This window comes from Megascapheus bottae, chromosome 2 (assembly GCF_031878675.1).
Source record: "Megascapheus bottae isolate mThoBot1 chromosome 2, mThoBot2.hap1, whole genome shotgun sequence".
NCBI lineage: Eukaryota > Metazoa > Chordata > Mammalia > Rodentia > Geomyidae > Megascapheus > Megascapheus bottae.
This window is the reverse complement of record NC_143510.1, coordinates 47,191,666-47,215,176: the sequence shown is the minus strand read 5'-3', so window position 1 is coordinate 47,215,176 and position 23,511 is coordinate 47,191,666. Positions and strand designations below refer to the sequence as shown.

The following is a 23,511-nucleotide window of genomic DNA, read 5'->3' as shown; positions in this document are numbered from 1 at the left end:
TTTCTTCTTCCCCAAGCTGCTGGAGTTGCTAGAATTACAGGCATGAGCCGCCAGCTTTTTTTTGGACAAACCACCTAGTGCTCAATTAAGTGTGCGACCCATCCATGCCAGGCTCCCTGACAGGAAAGCTGCGGACCATTGACCAATCAGAATTGAAGGGCTGAAAGCCCAGGGAGCTCAAAGGTCCCTCCCTGCCTGTAGGTTTAGCCACCGCTGATGTGGGCACACATGGAGCCCAGAGACCTGCTCTTCAGTCGCCTTTCATTTCACATCCCACCTGTTCTTCAGAGACCAGTTAATTTACCAGCTCCCTGGAGGGCTGTGGGGAGCCTCTGCTGCATGGCTCTCCAGTGTTCTGGGCTCCTCTTGGGAGTATCTTGGCAGTGTGTGGGGAGCTGGTGTTCGCATTTCAACACCCTCCCCGTGCCGGGAACAGTGGCTATCACCCAATGGAAAATCATACGTGGTCCAGGTGCCTGAGGCAAACTGTAGCCCAAAGGCTCTCAGGACTCACCAGTTCTACTGTTTTCCCTCTTCCTTCTCAATTTTTTCTTCCTTCTCCTCCTCCTCCTCTTCTCCTCCTTCTTCTCCTCCTCCTCCTCCTTCTTATTCTCTTTCTTCTTCCTCCTCTTCTTTTTCTTATCATTATTACTGTTGTTACCATCATCTTTATTGTTATTTCAGTGTGGGGCTTGAACTCAGGGCCTTTCTCTCCTGCTTGGCTTTTTTTTTGCTCAAGGTTGGCATTCTGCCACTTATGCCATATCTCCACTCCTGGCAACAAAGACAGAAGTTAACTGGAGATAAAATGGTTAATTGGTTAATACCAGATAAAACGTCTTATGGACTTCTCTGTCTGGGCTGGCTTTGAACCATGATCCTCAGATGTTAGCTTCCTGAATTGCTAAGATTTCGAGTGCCCAGATTAATATTAAATAGTTAATTACACTAAACAAATGTTCCCTCTCTTTGCTGGCTGTCTACCTCCTATAAATCATAAACCCCTCAAGCCAGAGGATATCTGGAGAGCCCACTCTATCCAGGCTTCAGCACTCCTCTTCTGTCTCTCCCCTTCCTGCATCTAGGTAGGTGTGTTCACCTGGATATAATCTGGGGAGGCCAAAGAATGCTCAAAGATTGCTGGACATGAAAAGTCAGGTCAACTTGCCCTTGCATAGCCCTTTTCCATGGTTTTGGTTTTATTCTCTCTCTCTCTCTCTCTCTCTCTCTCTCTCTCTCTCTCTCTCTCTCTCTCTCTCTCTCTCTCTCTCTCTCTCTCTCTCTCTCTCTCTGTGTGTGTGTGTGTGTGTATGCCAGTTGCCAGTCCTGGGGCTTGAACTCAGGGCCTGGCACTGGTACTATCCCTGAGCTTTTGTGCTAAAGACTTAGCATCTTACCAGTAGGATCCTGAGCAGCTAGGAGTGAACCCCTAGTCCCTAGCCCTCAGTTTTCTTTTCTGGGTGTTCCACAGGCTTTTTTGAGACCCTTAGCATGGCAGGGTGCTGGACCCAGTGTACAGGGCGGTGTATGCACTTCTCCAGGTGGAGAAACCTCTGGACGGCTGTCAGGAATGGGCTGTGGCTTCATTTGGGAAATGGATCCTGGGAGGACTCATGCTTCCCCCCACACCTGAATATGTCTGTAAATCTCCCTCGCACTAGCAACAGTCAGCTGCTCTGAAGCAAGTCTTTTTTTTTTTTAAATGCACTGATCAAACATTTGCAGCAGGCCCTGAGATGTCTTCACAGTTCAAGTGCTGCGAAGAACAAGCTTCATGTCCTCCACATTAGAGAACACCACTGAAATATTCACGAGGCTCCTGGCTCTCTCAGTTCAGAAGAAAGGGAGGAGACAGCAGCCTTGCTCAGTGCCTATGACATGTCCCACTGTTCAGAGAGTCTCCTGGCTCAGTGAAGGAGCTGCCATTAACAGGTTTCTGAACCTGTTTAAGGCTCAGTTTCCTGTCTGTAAAAACAAATATGGTAGCTGTGAGTTATACCTGTAATCTTAGTTATGAAGGAGGCTAAGATATCTGGAGATCAAGGTTTAAAGCCACCCTGGGCAAGAAAATCTGTGGGCCTCATCTCCAATTAACCATGAAAAAGCTGACCGTGGAGTTGTGGCTTGGGGAAAAAAACAGCTCAGGGATGGTGCCTAGGTCTTGAATTCAAGCCCTAAAACCAGAACACACACACACACACACACACACACACACACACACACACACACACACGGAGATGGCAAGAGTCCTTCCTCTGCTGGGAGGACTTCCGGTCCACACTCAGCACAGGGCCTGGGCCATGTGGAAAGCCCAATCCATAGCAGCTATTGTTATCACACCGCTGTGGAGCGGAGGGGCTTGGAGTATGAATGGAGCACTCTATCCTCCAGCTGCAGACCACAGCTCCTCTGTCTATCTCTGTCCTGACCAAGGCTCAATTCACAAACCTCTCCCCTCTGACACTTTCGATTACTAGGTCATCCTTTACCGAATCCTAATCATTTTCTCCTGGAATGATTTATGCGTCTGTAAATTTTCCCCATCTTAACTATACACCTTGAGGTCCAATCCATGGACAATTCTCCCTTGAAGGCATCATGATGTGCAGTTTAGTTTATTTATTTATTTATTTATTTTAATTTTTTGTCAGTCATGGGGCTTGAACTCTGGCCTGGGTGCTATCTCTGAGCTCTTCAGCTCAAGGCTACCTCACTACCTCTTGAGCCACAGTACCACTTCTGGTTTTTCTTGTGGTTAATTGGAAATATGAGTCTTACAAAATTTCCTCCCTGGGCTGGCTTTGAACCGTAGTCTTCAGATCTCAACTTCCTAAGTAGCTAGGATTACAAGCATGAGCCACCAGTGCCTGATCCTCCCATTTCTGCCCCCCACCTTTTTTTTTTTTAAGATACAAACCAAGTCTTTTCCTAACTCCCAACCAGATTCAAGCTCTCCTTTGTCTGAATCTCCCAAAAGCACAATGAAGATTATCATTGATCACACCAAGGCTCTATCTGAAATAAAGTGAGGGACTACTTGACATTCTAGAATTTTCCAATTGATTCCAGCATGCAAGAAGGAGCTGGTTATAAGTTTCTGAGCTAAGATGAAGATAGTGCCCATTCAATACAGAATAGATGTGGTCAAACTGGGAGAGCTGAATGGCGGCATTCCATATTCTTGTCTCCCTGGCACCTAGCACGGTGCCAGTGTGTGGTGTCAGTAAATGGTCCTAATTAATGCTTACAACAACTCTCATGTCAGGCCTACCACATACCGACACTTGTAGAGCCCTGTGCACAGGTTCTCCCAGAAGAGATGGCTGTGGTCACAGCTATTTATACCTCATGGATTGGCATGCACTAGGCCCTCAACAAATAGTCAGGTGAACTGATTAATAAAGGTCTCCTTTACAGAGGAGACAACAGAAGCTCAGACTGGTTTAATGACAGAATTTGTACCCACATGACAATCATGTTGATTCCAAAGGGCATATTCTTCATTCCTGAACCCTATCAGGTACAAGGGATAGACAGGGTGGGGACCAAGGATGAGAGGCTTTCCTTTTGGTGGACAAACAGAAATGCACAAACACAGCAGTGTGTGTGATGGTGACAGAACCCATGACCATGCCAGGAACTGGACAGGGCAAGACATCAAGACCTAGAACACAAAATATCTAAGAACTTCTTGCCAGTGATGGGCTAAGCCAGGGCTAGAATATCAATTTCCACAAAAGTCGGGCTTTTTCCCTTTATTCTGCTCAATAAGGGATTAGGTCTAGGAAGGAGACAACAGATGCTGCCTAGGAGTACAGCACATGGGACACAAGGCCAGGCACAAGGGACTTGAAGATCACCATCATGGGAGCGGGAGTTTGGCCTAGTGGTAGAATGCTTGCCCAGCATGCGCAAAGACCAGGGTTCGATTCCTCAGTACAACATACATAGGAAAAGCCAGAAGTGGTGTTGTGGCTCAAGTAGCAGAGCTCTAGCCTTGAGAAAACCCAAGGACAGTGCTCAGGCCCTGAGTTCAAGCCCCAGGACTGGCACACACAAAAGAAATCACCATCATGCACTCAGTGAGACCCATCCAACCACCCAAGTTTCAGCTGGCTGGCTGGCTCACTCCCCCTGAGAGTTTTTTTGGGAAAAATAAAAGGGGTTGGACTGTAGCTCAGTGGCAAAGTGCTTACCTAGCAAGTGGAACATCCTGGGTTCACAATCTCCAGTATCAAAAAAGAAAAATAAAAACTGAAAGAAGGTATGGGGGACAGAAAGAAGGTTGGGGGATACATCAGTCCCTTAAGTGGTAAAGAGGAGGTTAGGGAGGTTCAGGACATTGCCAATTGCCAAGGCCAGGGCTTGTCTCCCATGTTTTAGGTACCTTATCTTATTATAGCAGGTCTTAGGATGAGGGATGGGGAGGCAGGAAAGGACACTCCAGCAGAGGAGCTATGAACCAAGCACCAGAATCTCCTTCTTCCTTCCTTCCTTTCTTTCTTTCTTTTTTTCTTTCTTTCTTTCTTTTCTTCTTTCTTTTTCTTCTTTTTCTTTCCTTCCTCTCTTTTTTCTTTTCCCTTCCTTCCTTCCTTCCTTCCTTCCTTCCTTCCTTCCTTCCTTCTTTCCTTCCTTCCTTCTTTCTTGTGTGCTGATACTGAGGTTTGAACAGGACCTGGGCATTCTCCCTTACTTTTTTTTTGTTTGTTTTTAATGTTTTATTGTTACTATAAGCTATAACTGTCTGTACATTACATGGGTTACAATTACATAAGCAAAAAGTACAGGTAAAAAGTACATTTCTTTTTGGACACTGTCACCCCCTTCTCTCCCAGTTTTCTCGGTCCCTTACCTCTACTTCTGCTTTTGTTGTTTTGTTTTGGTGGTTTATTGAAGGTAAGACTCTCCTTAGATCAGGGATCCTAACTGCTTAGCCTCGAGTAGTTAGGAACTCACAGGGTTGCTGAGGAGGAAGCACAAGAAAGGGCTTATAGTTGCAAGGGGAGGAGTTTAAGGGGTTTCTCAGCCAATGCAAACTGATGTTGGAGACACACAACTCCTTCCCAGGTCACCTTCCTGTCACTCACAGCCACTCTGCCAAGGGCATTAGCAATCTACTAAGAAGTAAGCCCCATGGGCTGAGGCTTCGGTCTAAGGTGCTCATGACTATCAGTTAATTAATGACTCTCCACTTTCCAGAAGCTCGAGGAGGTTATGATTTTGCTTTGTTTTTGTGCCTGTGCTGGGGCTTGACCTCAGAGATTTGTGCTTGACTTTTTGCTGGCACTCTACTACTTGAGACAAAGTTCTGTTTCTCAAAAATGTTCTTATGGCCTATCCTGAGAAACTTGCCACTGTGAACAAGCTGGGCTGGGCCCAGCCTCTGCCTCCCCATCCCTGGCTTTAAAGGCGTGGGTTCTGTCTTCACCCACACTCAGGCAGGAGAGTGGTGCAGATGGGAGTCAGGAAGGACTGGGTAGTCCTAACTGTGCTGTCCTGAAAGTCTGTAGACACGCCCTCCCAAATGTGTGGTCCCTGAATTCCTCTTGGGCTGAGGGTCCCTGAGCTGGGTGGAATATACTCTTCACCCTGGGCTGACCCCAGCATGTCATGGAATTTTGCATTAGTCACTCATCTCTTGACTTTGGACTTCCACAGCCATAAAGTGAGAAGAGGAGTCTGTCCACACATTCGTCCCCCTCTCCTCTCTGGCACTGGTTCCAGACACAGCTGGTCAACAACAGAAGTAGAAGTGGAATGGACTGCCAAGGTGTGGGCGAGAAAGAAGAGAGGGGATGATTGGGGTTCACACGTTCCCTGGGGAAAGCCGAAAATACCTTGAGAGTATTCTCTCTCACCTAGAAAGGCTGTTGAAGACCATATAGGGAATTTCTTTCCCCAGCTTGCTCTCCTTCCACTCTTAGCCTCACTCTCCATGGTTGTCCTCAAATATTCAGAGGCAGCTGGGTGCTGATAGGTCATATCTGCAATCCTAGCTACTGAGGAGGCAGAGGTCTGAGGATCATGCTTCAAAGCCAGCCCAGGCGGGAAAGCCCACTAGACTCTTATCTCCAAGGAACCGCCCAAAAAGCCAGAAGTGGAGCTGTGGTAGAGTGCTGGCCTGATGCAAAAAAGGCTCAGAGACAGTGCCCGGGCCCTGAGTTCAAGCTCCATGATTGGTACCAAAAAAAAAATCTAAGTCAGGGCTGAGAGCATGGTTCAGGAGGTAGAGCAGCTACCTAGTAAGCACAAGGCCTTCAACCTTAGTTCTATTCCCTCTGGGGGCGGGGATAAGTCAGCGATGACAATTGCTGTAGGAAAAATGAAGCTGGCACAGGAAAAAGGGACCTTGCCAATGTGCCAATGTGTTGGTTAGAAGCATATCAGCGGTATGGCTACCACTGTGTAGTAACCTTCACTAAGGTGAGGTCTAAGCAAAGATGCAAAGCAATTGAAGAAGGGAAGTACACACAGGGTTCTGAACAAAGACACAGTGATTGCCAAGGCCTAGAACTAAGAGGAACAGATAAGAAACAGCCAAGAGGACTGGGCAGCTGGAGCCGAGTACATGAGGTAAAAGGAACGGGTGGGACTGGCAAACAGGAATATGCTGAGGCCCACACAAAGTCAGTCTCTGTGTAATCTATAGCTGGGAAATATTAATAACTACAATGCATTGGGTGGATTTCACATGCCTGGCATGGTATTCAATTCTGCAACACAAAAATACTACAGATAGGGTCATTAGAATCTAATGAGGAGACAGATAATTTTCACAAGTGACATGTGACAGGTGCCACATCAAGGACTTCTGAAACTATAGAACAGGGACATCTAAATTGGCCATAGGGACAAGTGGGCTTCCTGGAGGAAATGATTCTGGAGCCATCAAACAGGAAAACACCTCTAGAATGCAGATTATTTTTGTCGGTTGTGGGACTTAAACTCTGGGCCTGGGCATTGTCCCTGGGCTCTTCAGCTCAAGGTTACCACCCTACCCCTTGAGCCACAGCACCACATCCAGTTTTCTCCTGGCTAATTAGAGATAAGAATCTCACAGACTTTAGTGCCCAGGCTGGTTTTGAACCTTGATCTGCAGATCTCAGTCTCCTGAGTAGCTAGGATTACAGATGTGAGCCACCATGCCCTGCCAGATATTTATTTTTTTTCATTTGTGTGTTATGGCAATTGAACTCAGGGCCTGGGTGCTGTCCCTGTGAACTTTTTGCTCAAGGCTAGCACTCTAGCACTTGAGCCACAGCTCTGCTTTCAGATTCTTCTGAGTACTTTATTAGAGATAAGAGTCTCATGGATTTTCCTGGCTGGCTTTGAACCATGATCCTCAGATTTCAGCCTTCTGAGTAGCTAGGATTACAGATGTGAGTCACCAGTGCCCAGCTGGAATGCAGACTGTAAAAGAAAGGACACCCAGACCTGGCATGGTCCAGGTACAGTTGGAGCAGCACTGCTGGGGGCCAAGGACTTCCGGAGGACAGGCTTGGGCATGCAGCGATTGAGGGGCGCATCTGCATGGGAAGACCAGGCTTAAATGTATACGTGAGAACTTGGAAATGGATTAGTCAGGACAGAAAAATGCCTACCATCCCAGCTACATGGGTGGTTGTAAATAGCAGGGTCAAAGTCAGAGGCCAGCTTGACAAAAACATGAGACATTATCTGGACAAAAGGGAGGACTGGCTCAAGTAGTAAAGCACCTGCCTCATAAGCACAACTCCTAAGTTCAAACCCCACTACAACCAGATGAAGAGAGGAAGAGGAGGAAAAGGAAGAGGAAGAGGAGGAGGAGGAGGAAGAGGAGGAGGAGGAGGAAGAGGAGGAGGAGGAAGAAGAGGAGGAGGAAGGAAGGACTTGGATAGGAGGAATACAAATTTCTTTGCTCATCCAGGCAGGTAGATGGAGCTGGGAGATGACCAGGAAGCAGGAAATAAGTGATGGGCCTCACTCCTTCACCTGTCTGGAGTGTTGGTTTTTCTAGGGGAGGTTTGGATGTCCCGAATGCTCATCCTGCTGCAGCAGGAGACACTGTGGTAAGGGACTGTGCCACACTGTGGTAGCTACCAGCAACTCACGCTAGCAGTAATGCCTGCTCTCCAGTGTAGTTTCACTGCCATAAGTCCTGGTCCTACAGTCCATCTAGGAAGGCAGAGATCTGTTCTCAGCTCAGAGAGGTTCAGGGCCTTGCCAAGGTCCCATGGCCAATGGGAAAATTAAATTGAGGCTGAAGTCCAGCTCTTTGAGACTGCAAACCCTACAGCAGCACTGCAGTAGCTGCAGAACAGGGGACCTGGTCCCAGGACAAGGCTGGGGAGAACAGTAGACCGGATTCTGGAATGGAGGAAGGATGGAGATGGGAGTGATGGAGGCTGAGGGAAGGCAGAAAGAGAGGGGCTTGGAGAGGCTTGACGCCAGACCTAGAAGTATCTCCCTTGGATGATGAAATAGACGATGAGGAGAGAGACAGAGACAAATAACAGTGTCACATCCAAACAAGGAGGAGGCAAAAGAAGAGGATGGAGCCTGTCTGCAGCAGAGATGGCGGAGGCCCTGACACCAGCTCCGGTTACCAGCAGGCTGGCAGGCAGGCAGCATCAGCTGGTCAGATGTCACAGAGTCCTCCCCCCTCCACCTCCGCCTGCTCCCCCCCACTCGGACCCATCCACTTGGGCTGCTCCACAGAATCCCTCACCCCTTGTCCCTGGGGAGGAGTGAAGGTACTTGGGGAGCCCCAGCAGAGAAGGGGGGTTGTGAGCTTCCTCCCTGAATTTGCTTCTCTGCAGCATCCTCCTCCCGGCCTCTCCCCCCCGCCCCGGCGCGGATGGTACGCTCCGGTCCGCCTGGCCCGGCTGCAGTGGATGTTGCTAGAACCCACGCGGAGGAAGGAAAGAGACGCAGACAGGCTGCGGTGACCCAGCGGCCGCCCCAGCCTCCGGGAAACTCCCCCTTCCTCGAGAGACGGCACCATGACCCAGGGAAAGGTACTGGCATCTTTCTCCCCACTCCCTGACACCCCCCACCCGCGCTTGCCCCCAGCCTCCATCGTCTGAACTCCCTGTATCCCTGTCATCCACAGCAAGCTTTCTGGGCCACTCTACGCAGTCTTCCCGGGCTCCAGTGTGTAGGTCCTCTGTGGCCCCTCGCTGAGATCAGAGGATTCCCCCCCAAAAAGGCCCATTTCAAGAAATAAGTCTGCTCTTTCTTCCCATCCCCAAAGCTTTTCTCTACTCCCATCTCTCTTTCCCCCATCTGCTTTGGCATTGCACCAGGCCCTTGTAAGGAGCCAGCCTGCGTGGTCCCTGTGACTCTTTGTGACCGTGTGTGTCTGTGTGTCTGTGTGTCTGTGTGTATGCATGTATGTGTACCACCATGAGTTTTGAGGGACAGTGCCTATGGGCGTCACTTCCATGGCAGACCTAACCACTTATGTCTGGCATTTGAAACTCCCCCCACCCCCATGAATCTCTCTCCCCCAGTTTGCAGTCTTCCTTCCTCATCCAGGTTGCTGGATACATCACCTATGGTTGGGGGTTCTTGTGATAACCCTGCATCAGGATGCTCTTATTTTTGTTTTGATTTTGGCCCAGTATTAGATAGACTGAATAAAAGCATAATCCCCCTCCCCCACCAGTTTTAGCCTCAATTGGAGAGGAGGGGTTGGGCAGAGACTTAACTGGCCCAGTCTGGTTATGTAACATCAACAGCCTGTGGAATTATACAACCACTAGGGCCTAGGGCAAAGGGGGAGGGTCCTCTGGCCCTCTCTTTGGAGGTATTAAGGATTGGGCAGAGAAAATAGGAAAAGACCCTCCCCATTCCCACTTCCATCTTCCAAGACTAGCCACAGAACCAATAACATCCTTCCCTTAAGCCCTTAACACCACCCCCTTCTCTGTTTTTGAGCTAAGCTCTCTTTGGAACCTCAAAATGATGTCATTGGGTAATACCACCTCCTGCCATTGGCCAGACATCACTTGGGAATGCCTTATGCGTGTGGGTGTAGGGGGAGGGACTAGAAGGCTGAGGGGAGGGACTGCATGGCTGGGGAGGGACTGAGATAGGTTTTCCTGGGCCTGCCCATAGATGAAGGGGGTCAGGGAGTGGGAAGGATGCACTCCCACAGTTGGTCCTTCTCCAAAGTCTGGAGATATTGTGAATGGTATAACTGAAGAACAGCTCCTATGTGAGCCTCACCTCACTGTCCCTGCTACTTTCTGTACTGGGGTAACTGGTCCCTCCCTCCTCAGCCCCACTCCCCAGCTCCCATTACAAACTTTCTGGAAGAAACAGAAGCCTCCCCCCAGCTGCAGAGTCCTTGCACTACATAGAACCAACCAGAAGATTGGGTTGCCCAGCCAGCATTCTGCAAGGATCCCACCCACAGTTTTTCTCAGCAGTCCTTCAATTCAACCAGGTCTTTGAGGAACCAGACTTAAACACCACCTTCTGAGGTCGGTGCCAAGCTCTCCTTTGCTTGTCCTGGCTTATATCCTTCCACCAAGGCAAAATTACCCATCATGGAACTGGGGGCCTATGGGGTTTGAGTCCTAACCAGCTATGGGTTCATTTCCTTTCCAATCTTACTTCCCTCATCTGTTTAAGCAATGTCTTCTCCAGGTCACTCCTTTCAGCAGTGACATTCTGTGATTCTGTTTGGGGGAGAGGCTGAGGACAAGGGGGCCCCTACCCTCCCTCCACCCTATGGTCAGCTTCCTCTTTCCTCTCAAGTCCCTCTCCACCTCTCTTTGTCGCTCTTCGCTTTCCCATCCTTCACTCTCATTATGTGTTTCTAGCCCAACAGAAGCTGTCCAGTCCCAGTGGACAATGACTATGCCCTACAGACCAGCAGGCCGTGCACAGATGTGACCTTGCATGAGTCACTCTAACTCTCCCGTTCTCGGTTCCCTTATTTGAGAATGGGGACTGAAGTACAGCAAGCAAAGTGGTAGGAAGATGGGCTGAGAGAAGCTTTTATTCAGTACTTTCAAGGGATTATTGTGGGCTAGATACTTTCCTGGACCCTAGGGAAAGAGAACCATGGAAGCTCACCCATGAGAGGAATTTCCTTCTTTCTTTCTTCCCTCCCTCCCATCCTTTCTTTCCTTCTCTTTTTTTGTTTTGTTTTGGTACCAGTCCAGGGGCTTGAACTCAGAGCCTGGGTGCTATCCCTGAGCTTTGGGGGGGAGGGGGAGGTTCAAACCTATCGCTCTATCAAGTTGAGCCACAGCTTCACTTCTGGCTTGTAGATTTTTACCCCCTTGGGCTGGCTTGGAACTGTGATCCCAGATCCCAGTCTCCTAAATAGCTAGTTTTACACATACCAGCACCTGGCTAGAATTTTCTTTTTCCTGTGCCCATCCCAGCCAGTGTATGCCCTTGGCTGATTCAATTCTGCCGTCTATAAATTAGGGAGGTTCTCATCTGTCCCCTCCATCTTTCCTAGCACAGGTAAAAGAACACCTAGGGAGGTTCTAGGAGTCGAGGGGCTGGGAAGGAGGGATTGGAAGGCTCTTGTTCCCTGGTGACTATCTCTCTGTCTCTACCCCACAGCTCTCCGTGGCTAACAAGGCCCCTGGGACAGAGGGGCAGCAGCAGACGAATGGTGAGAAGAAGGAGGCTCCAGCAGTGCCCTCAGCCCCACCGTCCTACGAGGAGGCCACCTCTGGGGAGGGACTGAAGGCTGGGGCCTTCCCTCCAGCCCCCACGGCTGTGCCTCTCCACCCAAGCTGGGCCTATGTGGATCCCAGTAAGTCTCTTAGCTTCTGGAGTAAGGAACAGAAGGTGGGAGTGGGGACTGGGTGGGAGGAAGTTGCCCACATGTGATGTACTGCGTGGTGGTTGTGCAGAGCTGTATTCTCAAAGGCGTAAGCTTTGGAGGACCACTCTGAGAAAAGAGAAATGTGATGTCTGCAGTCTGGGTGGTCTTAGATATGATTGAGCTACGGCAAGTAGAAGGGATAGATAGTGGACAAAAGCTTGGGTCTAATCTAGAAGAAAGGATTGCAGACAAGGTGTCAGGGGAGTGAGTGATCAGAAACGGGCAGTGTAACCCTGCAGCTGGACACAGCTAAGGCTGGACCTGGCATCAGTGACAGGGGTACAGTACACAGTGGGTAATCTGAAACCTTAGTGAGGTGGGGTTCTTACAGAGGCCCTAGGGTTGCTAGGGATCTGGGGGCAGGGCCCAGGATTTACCTCCCCAATCACTTGTCTCCCTGCCTTTTCCCCAGCCTTTGTTGTCTTCTGAGGCACAGTGTGCGACAGGGAATGCGGGCACGAGCCCAGTATCATTTGCAGCTAGACATAGTCACTGGCACACTGGCCTGCAGTGTCACTCCTGTGGATCAAGACAACAACGATGACAGAGCCACTGTTTGCCTTGGGACTGGGAATGCACAGTTGTCCATAGGCTGCAAGGAAGGGCTCTTCTGTCCTCTTCAGTCACTTTAGAGTCCCCAAGAGGCCTCTCAACCTCCCCTCCCCCCTCCTGCCCTGTCACCTGCAGAGTTCTAGAAGGGATCCAGGGACAATGCCCTAGACACAGTGATCTCAGCTCCCAGGAGAGAGTGACCACTACTATGGTCTATACCTCTTCCCACAAAGCCCCTGGGCGCAAAGGCCCAAGAACTAACCCTAGTGTCACCTACTGGCAAATCCCAAAAGGTTTGATATATGGGAGCCCTTCTCTCTGCCCCCGGCTGCTCTTTCTCTCTGTCTCTGTCTCTCTGTTCTCTGTCTCCCCTCTGCAACCTGGCCATTTGGGTTGTAGAAGAAGTAGGCAGAAATGTGAGTGAGGTGAAGGGTGAAAGGGAGGATGTCTGGCCCCCAGTAGGTTTGTTTGTATTTCCATCGCCTCTTCCTCATTCTCCTACCTTGGATGCTGAGACTGCTGCTTTGCTTCAAGAAATATTTTCCAAGAAACTGTCAAGGCAGAGAAGGCTACATGCCTTTGGTTCGCATATGATGCCTGCAGTATCAGCAGTGAACTCATTTTGGGAGTGCACAGGGCTGCAGAGCAGACTTGTCTACCACACAGTGACACAGAAGCAGTGACATAGGCCTCGGCAGGTCACCTGGCCTACCTACCAGTCCAGGAAGGCTTCCTGGAGCAAAGGGTATCCACAATGAGCCCTGAAGGATGCTGCTGGTGAGACTGGTGAAGAGACAGAGAAGAGAATATTGAGGCTGAAAGAATAGGATACACAAAGGTCCAGGGGCAAGAGAGCAGCTGGCTGAACAGTGCACTCAGGTGCAAAAGGGGAGAGAGGAATGTGTAGGAGTCTGAAGAACTCCAATCATGAAGGTTATAGGAGTGTGTGTGTGTGTGTGTGTGTGTGTGTGTGTGTGTGTGTGTGTGTGTGAGAGAGAGAGAGAGAGAGAGAGAGAGAGAGAGAGAGAGAGAGAGTGTGTGTACTGGGGCTTGAATTCAGAACCTGGGCATTATCCCTAAGCATTTTTTGTTCACAGCTAGCACTTTACCACTTGAGCCACAGCTCTACCTCCATCTTCTTCAGTACTTTATTGAACACAAAGAGTTTCAGGGCCTTTCCTGTCCAGACTGGCTTTGAACCAAGATCTTCAAATCTCAGCTTCCTGAGTAGCTAGGATTACAAGCATCTGGTTCCCATGGAAACTTTATTAGGAATTTGAATTTGAGTGGTAGGCAGTAGGGGGACCTGGTGTGGCAGCACCAAAGTGGATACATGTGAAGACCTGGGAAGAGCCATGAGGAAACGCACAGGCCCCACCAGGCACAGAGTTCATAGACATTTATTCTTATCTTCTTATGAAGTAGGCATTACCACTCCATGGCAGAAGAGGCTCAGAGAAGTATGGTTCGAAGCTAGCCTGGGCAAGAAAGCCCATGAGACCCTTATCTCCAATTAACTACCCCCCAAAAGCCAGAGGAGGATCTGTGACTCAAGTGGTAGAGGGCTAGCCTTGAGTAGAAAAGTTCAAAGACAGCATCCAGGCCCTAGGTTAAAGCCCCAGAACTGACACAAAGAAAGGAGCTCTGATGATTTCGGTCCCCAACTCTTAAAGGTCTCAAAGCAAACCAGGACCCAGAGATCATGCTGAGTGGTCTAGAAAATAGCTGTCCCTTCTCTGGTTCTTGGCCACAGGAAGTCAGGGTCCATAATGGGGAGGGACAGAGCAGAGGGAAGGGACACATTTGTATGGCAGAACCCTAGCCAGGGTGGAGGGAAAGGGAGGGGAAAGAGTTCATTTCTGGGACTCAGAGAAGGAAGAACCAATGAGAGATGGGGGTGAGCTGGAGTGGGCTGGAGAGGAAGGCACCAGTGGGTGTGCAGAACCCAGGGGGAGGGCAGCTTTGAGCAGCTGGCAGGTGGATCTGTGGCTCACAGCCCTTCACCTGCCCACCAGGCAGCAGCTCCAGCTATGACAGTGGTTTCCCTGCTGGACATCATGAACTGTTCTCTACCTTCAGCTGGGATGACCAGAAAGTTCGCCGAGTCTTCATCAGAAAGGTAACTATCTTCCCTTGGCTTTCTAGGACTGGGGAGGGTTGAGTAAGCTGAGTGGGGAGCAGCCTCTGCCTGCAGAAGCCATCCCCACTTCAGCTCGTGGCTCCTGCTGGGAGGCATTCATTCAGAGCCCTCTGCACATCTCTGGGTCCTGTGGGGGCTGCTCCCTTTGTCGGGGTGGGGGGGCTCCTGGTTATAAGATATCTTTCTCTCCTCCTTGTCCTGGGTCTGTGCAGGACCTCTGAGGAGATAAGTCAGGAGCTCAGAAAATGTTGCTAGAGATTCCAGTAGATTCCTTGGAGTGGGAGGAGGGGGAAGGAGTGCCTCCCTGAGCCTAAGTGGAGGAAAGGGACTGACTACCCAGCTTCAAACTGAGTTCCTCCTGCTCCTCGCCCTCCTCCCAGGTCTATACCATCCTGCTGATCCAGTTACTGGTGACCTTGGGTGTTGTGGCTCTCTTCACCTTCTGGTAAGTTGATGGCAAAGGCTGCTACCTCTAGGGCCATTCGATGGATCTCTTTCTTTTAGAGTGATCCCTTGGTAGCCTGGTGCTGGTGGCTCATGCCTGTAATCCTAGCTACTCAGGAGGTTGAGATCTGAGGATCATGGTTCAAAGCCAGCTAGGGCAGGAAAGTCTGTGAGACTCTTATCTCCAATTAAGCACACACACACACACACACACACACACACACACACACAGTCAGCTGAAAATGGAGTTGTGGTTCAAAAGTGGTAGACCATTAGCCTTGGGCAAAAAAAAAAAAAAAAAAAAAAAACTGTACCCTTGGAGAGATTGGATGGGGAGGGGCAGTAGAACCAATCCCCTTCCCCCCTTAAGGATGCCAAGGGTGAGAAGGTCCCACCCAGTGTGCGGAGGACTTAGTGGCCCCCTGGGCAGCAGGTGTCATGAGGCAGACACACAGCTTGACCCTTCTACCTGCCATGCAGCCAGACATCTGGGTTCCAGCCTGTGCTGGGACCTGGGGTCCCTGGGCCTCCCGGGATCACATCCCTCTCCCTTCCTCTGGAATCTTGAGAATTGTGTGGGGTGTGGTGCCAGATGTTGGTCCTGAAGCAGAGACTTCAAGTCATTTCTGATTCTCCATCCCTCCTTTTTCTGCAGTGACCCTGTTAAGGACTATGTCCAGGCCAACCCAGGCTGGTACTGGGCATCTTAGTAAGTATACCCCTCCCCAACCCCTTCCCAGAGAAGACCCAGGCATGAGGAGGGAGTACAAGCCCATGCCTTCCCCCAACTCAGTGAAGACTCTCATCACAAACCCTCCAGCCTTGTTCCATGCTACTGGCTACAGAGCCTAACCAGAATTTCCACGTGGGGTTATTGAGAGCTGATGGAGCAGGCAGAGATAAGGCTAGGCTCTAGTGCCTGCACAAGTTGAGAGACCCGAGGCTGGAGATACATAGTACCTTGGCTCTAGAGGGAGGGCCCCGGAACACTTTGAAGCACACTAATGATAATATTACTACTCTTCGGAACATTGTTATTAATGCTTATGAAATTATTAATCATAACAACCGCCACTTAAAGAGTGCCTAATAAGGGCTAGGTATTGTTCTGTGTGCTTGATGTGCACTATTGCATTTGATACTTACATGCACTGACTACTATTACCTCAGAAAACGAAGGCTCAGAGAGGTTAGGTAATTTGCCCGAGGTATCACAGGTAGTCAGTGGTGATTTACCTACGGTTACACAGTCCATGGTGGATCTGGGATTCAAGTTAAGGCATGTATCCTTAATCCCTCTGCTTGGCAGTCTTCTTTTCAGCCCTTGAACCACTGGCTTCTGTTTAATACTCTTAAAGGAATATGGTAGGTAACTTGGGGAAGAGGTTTGATCTTACCTGCATGATTCTAGGTAAGATCCTCCCTGAGGTCAGAGAAATGCTGCTCAATCTTAGTATCCCTCCACTGCCAAGGTGAGCCCAACCCAAGGCTGAGGCTGCAAGGGAAGAAGAGGCCTTTGCCTGCAGGGGGCGGTGGTGGGTGGAACTAGCCACGTGCTCAAGTGCAGTGTGCAGGAGGATGGGTGGAGGGACACTAGCACACACCAGCTTCTTAGTCCACATCAAGAGGTGTACCTCAAAGGATCCGCCAAGAGGGCTGATTATTTCCAAGAGATGAATGGCTTAAAGCAAAAATCATGGGTGTGAGACTGTATATGGTGTGTGTAATACACAGGGACCTGGATGGATTCAGGACCGGTAAGGGATCTCAGACAGCAGGGTGAAGGATGTAGATCATCCTGACCTATTATACTGCCCTGCCTGTTTTGGGAAAGAGAATCGGATAAGAAAGTAGGCTCAGGGGCGGGGAGCATGGCCTAGTGGTAGAGTGCTTGCCTAGCATGCGGAAGCCCTGGGTTTGATTCCTCAGTACCACATACACTGAAAAATCTGGAAGTGGTGCTGTGGCTCATGTTGTAGAACAGTAGCCTTGAAGAAAGCCCAAGGACAGTGCCCAGGCCCTGAGTTCAAGCCCCAGGACTGGCAAGGAAGAAAAGAACAACAAGAAGAAAAGTAGATTCAGCTTAGGGCTTTTCCTAGGTCACAGGACAGGATGCCCTCCAGCAGGGAGGCCTGTGTCTTGGGGGCATTGGGAAATACTGTGTATAAAGCTAATGAGACCCCAGGGACAGCCAAGCCCAGACAGCCCGCATGGCAGGTTGGCATGGCTCCCAACACGTCAGCACCGCCTGGCAGCCCTGATCAGCCCCTTAAGAACTTAGGAGTTGAGTTCTTGGGCTGCTCTCTGGCTTTCTTTGGGAGGGCTTTGGAGATCCCATGCTCTATGTAGATGAAAACAGTGGGCAGACCAGGAGCGAGCAAGCTCAGCAGAGTCTAGTTCACTCTGTGTGTGTGTGTGTGTGTGTGTGTGTGTGTTGAGAGCCTGGCCAGGGGCCGGGGGGGGGGGGGGTCATAAGAATTTGGTCTCTAAATGGTAGGATCTAGAACATTGCCTCTTCACCTTGCCCAGGCAGAGAACAGAAATGTACTGGCTGGCTCCAGGGTAGACACAGGTGGAGAGAAGAAAGAAAGTAGATGTGGACTGAGTAGGGTGTCACAAAGCATCGAAGGTACTTGGAGGCCCACTACTAGAATGCCCTTTTCCTACAGGAAACCAACCTGGGATTCTTCCTTGCCCTCTCTTCACTCTTCAACTCATCCCACTTGGCTCCAGAGCAACTCCTGTTGGAATCCTGGAGTGTCCTTATAGCCTTCAGCACACAAAATGGTCCCTCCAGACACTGTCCTAATGTCTGTCTTTGTGTGTGTGTGTGTGTGTGTGTGTGTGTGTGTGTGTGTGTGTGTGTGTGTGTGTGTGTATACATGTGTATATGCCAGTCTTGGGGCTCAAACTCAGGGACTGACTGCTGTTTCTGAGGTTTTTCTGTTTTTGGTTTTGTTTTGCTTAAAGCTAGTACTCTACCATTGAGCCACAGTTTCACTTCCTGCCTTTTGGGTGATTAATTGGAGATGAGTCTTATGGACTTCTCTGCTTATCCTGGATTTGACTGGAGCTCCTCAGATCTCTGCCTCCTGAATAGCTAAGATCATAGATATCTGCTATTGGTGCTTGGCCCCTAATTTCCTTCCTTTTAGAACAGCAACAATAACAAAGATAATTTTTAAGTTATTTTCCTAATCATGAGGCCCTGTGCAAAGTGCTTTTCAAATAATTTTCATTCATCCTTTCAATAACTTAACAAACAGGTACTATAATTACACCCCTCCATTGTACAGATGAGGAAACCGAGGCAGAAAGAAGTTACTGCTTCCTAAGTAGCAGAGCCAGGATAGAAACTCAGGTGTGTCTGATGGTGAAACTCATGCACGTATCATCTGTATACTGCTGTCTGCAGGTCCTAGAACAGGACAAGTTGGGGAAGGACTTTGGGTTTGGTAGCTAACCTTCACCTGAGTCTCACTCCCTATTCTGACATTGTAAACAAACCATCCCAGGCCCTGAGGCTCAAGCTCTGACGTAGATTCAGCTATTCACCCTTTCGTGACTCATTCTTGCCCCTTGGGGCACCAGACTCTCTCCCTGCTCCACACACACACTACACCAGCTTTGCTTTCCAAAGTCCCTGTCATCTCCCTCCATTGGGTCCTCACCTTATTGTCTGGTTGTTCCCAGTGAGCCAGGATGGATGCAGAGCTTGGAAAGGAAAAGTCAGGAAGAGGAGATGAGGAAAAGTAAGAAATTGAGGTAGAGATGGAGCAAGGAAGCTGTCTACCAGACAGTTTTTAATTACAATAATAGCAGCTCCGGGAGCTGTGCTGATGCCAAATGCTTCATCCGCATCCTCTCATCTGGCCAGTACCCATCTTCTTGTTCAACTAACTAGGGAGTTCCGATTTGGCTAGTAAGTGACTCATCTACAACCACAGAGTAGTAGTAGCAGGCCAATGTTTGTGAGTGCTGGCATCTGGCTCAAAAATTGCACTGTAGACCCCAGATGTTGGGGTTTCTGGGTTCTCCTAATTCTTTTTTTTTTTTTTTTTTTTTTTTTTGCCAGTCCTGGGCTTGAGCTCAGGGCCTGAGCACTGTCCTTGGACTTTCTCAAGGCTAGAGCTCTACCACTTGAGCCTCAGCACCACTTCTGGCTTTTTTCTATGTATGTGGTACCGAGGAATCGAACCCGGGTCTTCGTGCATGCTAGGCAAGCACTTTAACCACTAGGCCAAACTCCCGGCCCATCTCCTAATTCTTTGTTAAGGGTTGAAAGACTGGAGTGACAAGGAGACAAGATCCTTGTCCTCAGGAAGCTTCTAGTCTGGCCAGTATGACAGGACCCACACCCAAGAAATACAGACAAGGGTACTATTATTGTTATTGTTGTTGAGATGAACTGACCAGTGACTCGAGTGAGACCAAAAAATGAACAAGGTGATGGGTTGGACACATCTGCTGGCTGGCATGAGAGAGTGACAAGTGGATAGGCTTGTCTCAGTTCCTTCGTTGCCTCGTTCTGCTTTGTTTCTTCATTTCACTCAGAAATATTTAAGGAGCACTTCCCAGGTGCCAGCCCCCTTGGTTACCTGGTGGGAATACAAGATGACCAAGTGACAGATTGTCATCAGATGTTATATTTCAGTATCTGGGGAGTCAGGTGAGGTAGGCAAGATCTGGGATCAGTTGGGAGGACCCCATGGAGCAGAGAAAGCCTCCTGGAAGAGGAAGATTCCAGAGTCCTTGTTAGCCAGTCCTTTGCAGCAGGAACAGAGAGGCAGGCGAAGTTTGAGCAGGTTGTGGCGAGAAGGGTGGAGTAGAAGGGCGGGGCATGGTGAGAGCAGAGCCAGAGAGCTGCTGGACTTTGGAGCCACGGAATGGATGGATTCCCCTGTAGCATGGAGGGTGGAGGGCAGGGCTGGAGGCAGAAGAAGCCGAAAAGAGAAAGGAGTGGCCCACCCTCAAAGGAAGGTGGTAGAGAAGGAGGGAAGAGGACAAATTTGTGAAGTGTCAGAGTAGGAGGATTAACAGATCCAGGTGATTAATTGGGCGTGTCAGGATAAACGTGGAGGATGATGCTGAAGCCTCTAGCTGGGTAGCTTGGCAGATGCATGGCATCTTCTACAGTAGGGGTAGAAAAAGGGAACAGAGTAGACAGAGAGCTCAGCTCTTTCCAGTTGAGTGTGATGCATTTCTGAAAACTCAAGTGGCTAAGGGCTGTAATCCTAGCTACTCAGGAGGCTGAGATATGAGGATTGTGGTTCAAAGCCAGCAGGAAAGTCTATGAGATTCTTATCTCCAGTTAACCAGCAAAAAGCCAGAAGTGGAAGCTCTTACCACACCACGTGTGGCTCAATTACACCAGCCTTGAGTGAAAAAAGCTAAGGGACAGTGCCAGACTCTGAGTTTAAACCCTAGGACACACACACACACACACACACACACACACACACACACACACACACACACACAGGCCTGCCTATTGGGCAGCTAGATGCCTCAGTTCAGGATGGAGAAGGAAAACAAAGATGTGAAATATGGGGTTCAAATGAGCCCAACTCGTGAAAGTGTGAAGAGAGTAGAGCCTGTAATGAAGGAACCGGGTATGTCTAAATTCCCTGAAAGAAACCAAAGAGTGTCCAGGGAGAGGAGAGGGACCCAAAAGTGTGTCATTATGGAACCAGAGAAACAATAGGAGTGACCAGACATTAAGAAGTCAGGTAAAGTAATGGCAAGTTAGGCCAGGTAAGCATTAAATCCACTCAACAAGGTCACCCTGCTGCGGCCAAGGCACCTCTCTCATTCAGGTGGAGGTGGAGTTTGCTGGATTAGGGACATGGAGAAGAAGACATGAGTGGAGACACCTTTTTTTTTTTTTTTTTTTAAAGTTCAGCTGACAGGGTAGATAGAAATTGTAGTTAGCCAGGAGAAGATGTTGAAGATAAGAAGGCTGAGAAAATCTTCCGTAGGGTTACAGAAAGAGATCATGACCAGACGCTGGTAGTTCATACTTGTAATCCTAGCTACTCCGGAGGCTGAAGATTGAAGTTTGAATCCAGCCGAGGCAGACAAATCGAAGAGACTCTTATCTCCAGTTAACCAGCAAGAGAGCCAGAAGTGAAACTGTGATTCAAATCGTAGAGCACTAGCCTCAGGGACAGAGCCCAGGCTCTGCGTTCAAGCTCCACGATTGGCACAAAAGAAAAGAGAAGGGAAAGTAAGAGGAAGGAAGGAGGGAGAGAGAGAAGGAAAGAAGAAAAGGAGGAAGGGAGGGAGGAAAAGAAGGAAGGAGGAAGGAAGAAAAGACCAGGGAAAGAGAAGAGAAAAGAGGCCTGGAGTTTGGCCTAGTGGCAGAGTGCTTGCCTAGCATGCACAAAGACCTGGGTTTGATTCCTTGGTACCACATATATAGAAAAGCTAGAAGTTGTGCTGTGGCTCAAGTGGTAGAGCACTAGCCTTGAGGAAAGCCCAAGGACAGGGCTCAGGCCCTGAGTTCAAGTGCCAGGACTGGCAAAAAAAAAAGAGAGAGAGAGAGAGAAGAGAAAAGAAAAGTCTTGTTAAAGGATGAATCTCAGAGCTGAGGCTGGGAGTGGGGGAGATTGTCCTGCAGAGGGAGGAGAGAGATGGGAGTGTCATGTCACCATGTGAGGTTTGTAGGTGACAGGCTAAGAGCCAGAGGAGCCCCATCTCATTATCTCAGATCTTTCTGGGACTCATCAGGTAGCTTTTGTGGAGAGTGAGGCAGCCTAGGAGGGGTTGGAGAAGGAGGAAGATGTTTAGAATTGCTGCTAGGAAGGGTGGGTGAGAGACAGAGGAAGGAGGTGGAGAAAGGATGGCAGTGCCACCATGCATTGATGGTGACACTCACCCTACCCTTGTCTTTGTCTCTCATCCTCCCTTGCCTCCTAGTAATATTTCTGAATTGCCCCTGAGCCCCTTCTGTATCCCACCACACATGACTCCTTCGTCTCAAAGGTCTTGCTTCCAGCTTGGGCCAGGTATGGCTAAGACCACAGCCGAGTAGGTCTGACCAACAACAAAGTAACTAAAAGATTCTTATAGTCAGTGACCGGAAGAGGCAATGTGAGATAGTGGTTATAAAGGAGCTCCCTGGAGCCAAAGCATCTGCCAAAGCATCTGGGTTCCAATCCTGTTTCTGAAACATGGCAACTGCCTGACCTTGGAAAAGTCACCTAGTCTTGCTGTGAAGCGATGAGGATTACATTAGTTAGTGTTCATGATGCACTTTATAAACTATACCTAAGCCAGGTGTTGGTGGCTCACCTAGGTATTCATCAGGCTGAGATCTGAGAATCACAGATCAAAGCCAGCCTCTGAGATTACTATCTCCAATTAATCATCAAAAAGCCATAGTGGAGATGTGGCACATGCAGTAGAGCCCCCACCTTGAGCAAAAAAAGCTCTGCAAGAATGTGAGGCCCTGAGTTCAAGTCCTGGTACTGGCACACACACACACACACACACACAATCTCAGCCTAGCACATAGAAAATGCTACGTAGAGGGACCAGGAGTTTGGCTTAGTAGTAGAGTACTTGCCTAGCATGCACGAAGACCCAGGTTTGATTCTTTGATGCCACATACATAGAAAAAGCTAGTAGTGGTGCTGTGGCACAAGTGGTAGTGCACTAGCCTTGAGAAAGGTCAACAATAGTGCTCAGGCCCCAAGTTCAAGCCCTGGGACTGGCAAAAAAAGAAAATGCAATGTAGGAGCATCTAAAATAACAAGTAGTGGCCGGGCACCCATGGTTCACACCTGTAATTCAAACTACTCAGGAGGCTGAGATCTGAGGACTGTGGTTTGAAGCCAGCCCAGGCAGGAAAGTCAATAAATTACTCTAATAAATTACTCAAAAAAGCCGGAAGTGGTGCTGTGATTCAAGTGGTGGAGCGCTCGCCTTTAGCAAAAGAAGCTCAGGAATAGCAACCAGGTTCAGAATTCAAGCCCCAGAACCAGCATATAAATAAACAAATAAAATAGCCTGGTCAGAAACAGCTCTCCCGATTCAGCATTTTTCGGAGCAGACTTCTCTTTCTTCTTCTCTTCTGGAATTGGATCACCAAGTATATAAGATAATCAAGTCCTTCTCCCTGCCCCCACCATCCTGCCCGGTACCCAGCAGGAAAGGGAAGCAGAGCATAGAATGCAGCAGGGGCTGGATGGTGGGTCTCATCTGGGGGAGAACTTACCCATCTGCCTGTCTCTCACAGTGCTGTGTTCTTTGCAACCTACTTGACCTTGGCTTGCTGTTCTGGACCCAGGTATGGCTACAGTTTGGGGATCTCTGAAAGTCTGGGCCCAGCCTGATTACCACCAATGTGCTGGGTACCCCAGGGAGAGCCCCATCCTTCTCTAAGGCTGTCCAGCAGTCCAGTCCTTCACTCCTTCACTTGACACCCCTGAGATGGGAGCAGGGTGGATGGACAGATGGGGGCACAGCAGAGTATGGCTGAGGACAAAGACTCTGATAAGTGTGCAGGGCAGGGCGGGGGATGAGGCCCTCTGTGAATGAC

The 23,511-nt window shown here is 49.3% G+C and overlaps 1 protein-coding gene across 2 annotated transcripts in view; it reads left to right on the top strand.

The window, feature by feature from the left end:
• Positions 1–8,748: 8,748 nt before the first annotated feature.
• Faim2 (Fas apoptotic inhibitory molecule 2) overlaps positions 8,749–23,511 on the top strand; it is a 35,212-nt gene continuing 20,449 nt past the window's right edge. The window contains exons 1-6 of one of the 2 annotated variants that reach the window (XM_090325484.1): positions 8,749–8,996; positions 11,566–11,761; positions 14,401–14,504; positions 14,906–14,970; positions 15,625–15,678; positions 23,209–23,259. In XM_090325484.1, coding sequence (XP_090181610.1) covers positions 8,982–8,996; positions 11,566–11,761; positions 14,401–14,504; positions 14,906–14,970; positions 15,625–15,678; positions 23,209–23,259 — 485 coding nt within the window. In that variant the 5' untranslated portion in view covers positions 8,749–8,981. Of the gene's footprint in view, positions 8,997–11,565; positions 11,762–12,559; positions 12,679–14,400; positions 14,505–14,905; positions 14,971–15,624; positions 15,679–23,208; positions 23,260–23,511 lie in introns of those variants that run through there. The other variant, XM_090325492.1, reaches the window with a different exon arrangement.